The following is a 7,765-nucleotide window of genomic DNA, read 5'->3' as shown; positions in this document are numbered from 1 at the left end:
ATGATGTATTTAAATATATATTTATACTTGTTCATAGATTGAACAACCCAAATGGTATAGTAAGCCCAACTCGACTTGGGTCGAGCTTAAAAAAAGATTTTGTTTGCTAAGACAACTTAGGTCGACTCGAATTTAATTTAAATAAATAAAAATTAATGAAAATTTAAATTTAATTATAAGATATAAAAATATTTTTTATTACTATTTGAATAGTGAACAAGCTAACAAATTGTGTCGCGTTGACCCAAAAAAGAGCTTATGTACAAAAGGGGAGGGACTAGGGAAGGAATTGAATCAGCATTCTTCCAACCAAATTGTTGAAAAACTGTTCATCACTAAATAGGGGAGTGAAATCCATTATCCACAACCAAACATGTTAAAATCTTAAATTAAGTTTCTAAAAATCTATAATTTTAAAAGTACTTATCAAAAAAGCAATAAAAAACTAACCTCAATCTACTAGCAATTTATCCATTTTAGTGTATTAAATGATATTTGATTTTCAATGAATTATTTATATACTTTCTGTAATTGAATTTTTAATCTTTTAATTTTCTACTAAAATATATAATGCTAACCATCTATAATAATGATAACATTTTATTATGATAGATAAGTTTATTATTGACTCTACTTTTTATGTTTTATTTTTATTTTATGATATTTTGTTGTTGTTATTAGGATATCCACTACCAATAATAATAATAATAATTCTTGTTGTGAGTGCTTTTTGAAGAGGTAAATGACTAATCATAATGTGCTCTATTCACATGAGCACATGAGCACGAATCAAACCCCTGACCACATGATTAAAAAACAACCACCGCATCTAATTACCTATCAAATAGTCTTTACTAAATTAATTTTGTAAAATCACTCGGAATATACTTATGATATTATTTCATTTGAATTTTGTACTGAAAAAAAGAATCAAATAAAATTATATTTGTAAATTTTATTAAGATAGATCTAAATCTTATATGTTGTTTTATAAGACTTAAAATTTTGACAAACTAGCTATTATAGAGAAGATAGATTATAATTTTAAAAAACTAATTATTATATTAATATTTTTACAGTGGAATCGGATGGTGAAATTGGTTAAATAAGCTGGAAGGAAAATTAAAAATTAAATCAATTTAACTTTTGATCCAGTCATCAAAAGTTGAATAGCAATAAGCCTGTGTGCGCTTGTGTTTATGGTCTTGATTTCTTTAGGGGTAACGAATTCCATTAAGTATAATCCACAGCCTTCAAACTTAAACAGTTGATTAAATGGTGACATAAACCAACCAATTAATGTTTAATTAGCTTCATTGTAACCTGCATCTAACAAGGTGATAAATATAATAACCAGTGGAAAATTTTCATGTAAGCGTTCGACAGTGCCATAACCACAACTATGTTCCCTACAACACTCATTCTTTCCTCAAGTCTCGACAACAGCATAATGCTGCCATCTGCTTCGGTTGCATAAACATAGATGTTTGATTCAATTCCAATACAAATAAAAAGGTTGTACAGACAGCTTCACCGGCAGAGATAATGCAACAAATAGAACTGACATCAGTCAACTATCTAGGTTACATCCTCCACTCCACTGTCCATAGAAGCATCCACATAAATTTGATGCCAACAACCCCATTCTCGATATAAATACCACCACCGTCAATATGCTACAACAATACCTTGTCTACTAAGGATGCTATACGTAATACATATATATCTAAGGGAGACAAATGGGGTTACTGCTTATTTATGATACCAATAGCACAAGCTGCAAATAATAAGCTCCAGTAATAAAATCAATAAGATATTGAAAGTAGTCTGTCTCACTTCTTTGGGCATATCTATAACAGACCTTTAGGGGCTTAGGCTCTGCACATGCAATCAGGTGCAGGATATGTATATATGGACTGTTTTGGCTTCCTTAACTTGAGCTGCCCTTGTCTGTTTTGGTGCCCTTCTGCCACTGCCTGACGGAATTCCAACCAAGTAATGTTTTTGTCGAGGAAGAGTTGGCCTAACAAAGCCATATTAGGCCTTATGGTCTTCATGTTCTCAAAAGTTCGATGTCCTACCTGTTTGTATCATAGCAACTATCATCATCTATTTTCAAATGGTGAAATATATACCGTTAACTAAAGCAGAAGGAAATAAAAAAAAATTATAGAAGCACTGCAATTGCACATAATTGTCCGAAATTTTCCACATATAGACTTTCGGAACTGTTGCAGCAAAGTGGAAAGCTCTGTATCTATAAGTAATTCCAGGCCGTATTACTCAGATTTGGGTGTGAGCATCAGATACATCCGACACAGGTATGGTAGGAATTTTTCAAGTTTTTCAATATATTTGGAGAATTTTTGGATGTCATATCCCAAGAAAAGAAGTACAACAAAAGAAATGCAGTGTTGCCCATGCATTAGCTGGAAAAACTCACCAATGCATTGTGCATGTTCCCCGGAGAAGCAGAGACAAAGATGTCACTATGCATACCAACATAGTAATCAACTGCAGCTAATAAAGAAGCCTTTCCTTTTATACGAGCCCTTTCCTCTGATGAGGCAAGGCTCTTTTTGTTTTCCATCAATGGGAACACCTCACGTAGGGTGGAAATCCTAGCTTCCCCACCATATACCTGAAATATACTGCCATTTGGTGAATAAATCATAGAAAAGGTGTCCAATATATTAGATGAAACTTAGAAACACAAATTCCTACGACAAAGGACCTTGTGGGAAGCAAGATAAAGCCGGGTACTGTTGTCAAAACCCAAAGCCGCCAATAGCAGTCCGATTTCTTCAGGAGTCAATGGGCAACGCCCCTGACTTCTCAACTCTTCATCAGTAAACTGAGAATTGAGAACCCTCCCTCCCCAAATTGTTTGTCTATACTTTGCCAAAGCCAACTTTTCAGCTTTACCCCCACCAAAATCACAGGCCGAATGGGCTGCCATATCCTGCCAGTATAAAATGTTAGTAAGATAAACTTGCCAAAATGACTAAAGGATGTTAAACTTTGAAAGCATATAAATTTCACAATGGCACGGACCATCTCACTTTTCCTATGGAAGTTGAATGCATAAGTTATGCAGGCAGATACAGTACATGGTCTAAAAAATGAAGCATTATATCTTAACCAATAGAGCTAGAGATTATGAGCAACATACCTCAAGCATATAGAAACACATGGCATACTGCAATGTGGGTGAAAAAGTTTATATAACAAATTTATAGAAAATTGATATAAAAATCAAATGTTGATTTGGTTGGAATGGTTAAGTTGGGATAGTAAACACTATGATGTTTTGGATTCAAATTTCATGTTTCTAAACAATAAATTTTTCCTAGATTTATCAAAATATAAAAAACATATAAATACCCTCAAAACAACATTTGTTGCTTTGTAAAAAAAAAAGGGCTTTTGAAAATTTTACAACTAAGTTGGGACCCGATTGATGGATCACACCAACTCAGCCGAAACCTTAAATAATAATATAAATACGAAATTAATGCTTCCAATCTTTTAATATGCTCAACTGCATTTCAAAATAAAGTCTATACAAAAGTCGATGCCACTTGTCTTGATTGATAACCCATTAAAAAAAAAAGAATCAGTGGTTTAAAATTGTAAGCATGTTTGATGCTCTAATAAAAAAATGATAGAATTTTTCAATGAAAAAGTGTGGAAAATGATAAGGAGATAAGGAGATAGTTATCACTTACCATAGAATTTTTTAAAAATTATTTTATTTTATTTTTTAATATTATCCTTTAAATACTTTACTTTTAAAATTACAAAAGTTACATTTATCAACCAACCTAATTATAGTCGGTACTTAATTTTAAAAATATACCAAAGTGATTTTATAATGTAAATTCAGTTTGCCAAACAACACCAGTTAAAAAACAAGTATCTTAATCTAGGTATAAGTAGGTTATACCTTATCAAACCGAAGATGTAAGACGACAAATTTTTGTGGCCTTTGTTTGTCATTTTGATCAGTGGTCACCCTGAGATAGTCACTGCTAAGTGCTTCAGTTTCACCAGGAGGATATCTGAGGCGATGGACAATGGCATCTCCAAGTGCTCTAATGTGCGGGACAAAAACAAGTGCTTTAAAGTTGACTTTACAACGTAGTTGCTGGATCTCACTTGGCAAGTTGTCAAAAGACAAACGGTGAGAGAATGGAGAAATTGCAGCAATCCCATAACTATGCCAAAATAGGACAAGCAAAAGGAAGCAGGTCAGCCTACATAAAATGTAACCTTTTACAGTGAAATCAACATTATCTCATTAATTTTTAATTTAAAAAATCCAGGTTTCGTTGTACACAAAAGTGCAATATATACCAAGGGGTAGATGGAGAAAATATATTCAAAGCTTGTTTATTCCAAATGCCCCATGACAGGAACAGGGATGAAGGAATTCTTGATATGGTCCAGAAATCTTGGGCCCAAAACTTTTAAAAGAAACTAAAGTGCACAGTCAAATCGAGAGCTTTGAGATGCTACCAACCTCTGTAGTACAGGCAAGACATTTTCGAGATACCAGTTTGCAGATGCATGAACAGGTGCTCTTTTAATTCTGGTGGCCCGAATAGCAGTGGCGTAATATTCCCTTGTGCTCCAAGAGAATTCATCTGGCAACTCTTTGACGATTGAAACATCATCCTTTAATACATTAATAAAGTGATCCACATCATATATATCCATGAATGAGCTGCAGGAAAATAGGTACTTCAGAAAAAATGCCCCCTTAAGACTGAGGCTAAAACTGCACATTCTGCTAGTAAAAAGGAAATGGAAAGGACAAATTCCTTCCAAACATAAGTACCTTGAATCTTGCCAAACCGGATTCACTTCAAGATACGGGATCACAAGTGTTGCATTCAGTATTTTAGCAACCGCAACAGCATCACATATCTAAAGAGAATTTAATAATTGGTTATCTTATTGGTTTTCTGAAAGTGAAAAAAAATATAATCAAGCGAAGTAGAACTATTGAATGTAATATGCTAACAATACATACCCCCATTCTTTGCTGGTTGAGTCCACCATCAAGAAATACCTGAAGATATCCTTCAGAGTTCTGTGGCAATGCTGCTTAAGTTATCGAAGAAAAATTAAATACTGTGATCAATGATAGTTTAAAATTATTAAATACCAAATTTGAGTCTGATAACTCGAAATACCAACAATGTAAAGAAACTAAAACTAGAAATTTCATTACTGATCACTCACATGGGGTATTTACAGATTCAAGACATGGTCTCCACCCTTGGTCAGCCAAAGGAGTCCAAAGATCGGACTGCTCTCCGTTGGACTGAAGAAGTAAATCAAACAGCAAAATTGCAAGTTAGAATACACTCTGAAAAGGAAAATCACAACATATGTATGAACATATGCTGCTTAAGCAACATCTACTCACACTTTTGCCTTCTAAGGCACTCCTGAGTAAAGATAAATGTCTAGGTTTAATAACATTCCACTCCTGCAAAAAGAGTCGAAAGGCACAATTAGTCGACTTCCTTTTCTAGCTGAAGCAATAGTATGATAACAACAAGGTTGAAGTTCATTTCCTTCCCAAAAAGCAGCTTATAAGCATTTATCATGCTAACAATTAACACTAAGCAGTCACCAGCACAATTTCTTTATTATTATTATTATTATTATTTGCACTCTCCTTCTGCGTTTTACTGTCCATGTTCGAGGTTTGTCCTGCAGCCAACACTTAGTAGCAAAATTACTTTATTTACTGACCTGTGTAAAGGCTCCAATCTCAGTTTCATGCACCAAAACCCATGATTAATTTGGGAATTGTGCAACCCCCAAGCTGACAAAGAATTGTTCTAAATGTTACAACAAACCTTTCTATTTTTGTGAATTTTGTGGGCAAAGCTATTTAATTAACTAAGAAATGGAAAATTACTAGCAAAGGCCAAAGAAAGTTTACAAAAAGATTCTCATTTTGCCAGTTAAAGCAAATTAACTATATATTAACAAGACAAAAAATTTCCTGGTTGGCATAAATTTCAGTAAAGCAATCTGATTATCAAACACTTAGGTACATAATCTTGCCACTTAGGCACAAGCTTCTGTCGGCAAAATAAGCTCGAACTTATCCTTACTTTCCATTTTTAGTAACTGCAACTTTTTCATTGAACGAACCATGATGTTCCCATTTCTCATTTCAATGAAAACTTGACAATGAAAAATAGAACACAGAACCTACTTTCAATTTGAAGAGGAGAGGGGAGAAAATGAGCATACCGAGAATGTAGAAGGGGAAGCATAGGTGAATGGAGTAAACAAACAAGGCAAAAGAACTGGGAAAAGCAACAGAAATAACCCAGCAATTGCTTCTCCCTTAAGAGGCTGATGATAGTGGCTCTGGTAATGAAACCTCATAATGTTTTTCCCCCTTAAAGCTGAGAAACACAGATCTCCAAATTGACCACTTTCCTCAATTTGTTTTCTTCTCTGTTGGCTTTGGTTGGCATTGATGGTGAAAACCACTCGAACAAACAAACACAAACAAAATCTAATCAACAGCTATAAAAAAAGAGTTCAACTCAAGCACCCTACATCACATGATGAATCTCTCTCTCTTTTTTCCTTATTTTTCTTTGTTTATTTCTTTCTCACTTTCAGGCCTTAGTTATGGCATCTCACATGGACACCTGTACAACTCTGATTATGGAAAACTGTGTCCTTTTTTCTGAAGGGACCCATCCAAAAAAATACATAATTAAAATTTAAAGCTTTGTGATTGTGCATGGAAAAATACAGTAAATTTATTTTGGTAAGACATAAGAATTTAAGAATCACTAAAATTTCCTTCTTTTTCACGTTTAAAGAATAAGTGAAGAAAAAAAAATGGGATCAATTAGGTGAAGTGGGGTTTTGTGAAACTTTTGGTTAAAGTTTTCATCTTAAAGAGTGAACATTTATGAGATGATCAGACCACCGACACCACCGTTGAAACTAAAGGTTTTTTTTTTTGGTTGATTCATACTTAAAAGTAGCACCCTGTCCTAGTATTTAGCATTCAAAAGAAGTCGCTTAGTATTTTCATCTTTGTTCCCTTGTTAGCAGGTTGGGTTTGATTTGATTCTATTTAAATTTTGGATAAAAATTAAATGGAACTGTTTTATTTATTTTTTTGACTTTTAATTAAATTAAAATTATATTGTGTAAAAATTTAAATATTCAAAATTAATATTTTCAGTTGAGTTTTTTTTTTAATTTGAGCTTTATTTATTTTTGTGTAATATTGAAAATTTATTATAATAGGATCTCGTGAGATTTTTTTTTAATGAATAGCTAAGGTTAAAATTCTAGTATCCCTGTCAATTTTAAGGACGAAATTTCTTAAGAGAGAGAATTGTAATGACCCAGTTTTCAATGGTGTCGAAAAATACAGTTTTAGGATTTCGTGTTCATAAACTGAGTCTGTAAATATTACATATAGATATTTATAGAGTTATTATATTAATGAATTAAAATTTAGTTAAGCAATTTGGTCGAATATGTAGTTAATTAAGGACTAGAGACTAAATTATAAAATTTTAATCATTATAGATTTTTAATTAGAATATGGCTTGAGGACTTAAATAGTAATTATCCCCAAATTAAAATGAATATAACTAATAGTGAGATTTGATGGTGGATGACATTATGTTTAGTTAATTAGTGATTAAAGTTTAATTAATTAAGGTTAAGTTAATTAAACTAGTTTAATAACAATTAAACCATGATA

The 7,765-nt window shown here is 32.7% G+C and overlaps 1 protein-coding gene across 2 annotated transcripts; it reads right to left on the bottom strand.

Moving 5' to 3' along the window:
* Nucleotides 1-1,424: 1,424 nt before the first annotated feature.
* Nucleotides 1,425-7,014, bottom strand: LOC107924307 (O-fucosyltransferase 39). 2 transcript variants are annotated; one of them, XM_016854690.2, is made up of 10 exons: nucleotides 6,277-7,014; nucleotides 5,435-5,497; nucleotides 5,248-5,329; nucleotides 5,036-5,106; nucleotides 4,841-4,929; nucleotides 4,523-4,726; nucleotides 3,947-4,217; nucleotides 2,735-2,962; nucleotides 2,444-2,641; nucleotides 1,425-2,081 (listed from the first exon to the last, which is right to left on the bottom strand). In XM_016854690.2, the coding sequence occupies exons 1-10, from the start codon at nucleotides 6,412-6,414 to the stop codon at nucleotides 1,872-1,874; spliced, it is 1,554 nt and encodes a 517-aa protein (XP_016710179.1). In that variant the 5' UTR covers nucleotides 6,415-7,014; the 3' UTR covers nucleotides 1,425-1,871. The 2 variants fall into 2 exon arrangements, with proteins under 2 accessions (XP_016710179.1, XP_016710169.1); XM_016854680.2 differs by having other exon boundaries at nucleotides 5,036-5,109; nucleotides 6,277-6,986.
* Between the last annotated feature and the right edge of the window lie 751 nt (nucleotides 7,015-7,765).

The sequence above is a fragment of the Gossypium hirsutum genome, chromosome A12 (genome assembly GCF_007990345.1).
Source record: "Gossypium hirsutum isolate 1008001.06 chromosome A12, Gossypium_hirsutum_v2.1, whole genome shotgun sequence".
NCBI lineage: Eukaryota > Viridiplantae > Streptophyta > Magnoliopsida > Malvales > Malvaceae > Gossypium > Gossypium hirsutum.
This window is presented reverse-complemented; position numbering and strand designations above follow the sequence as displayed.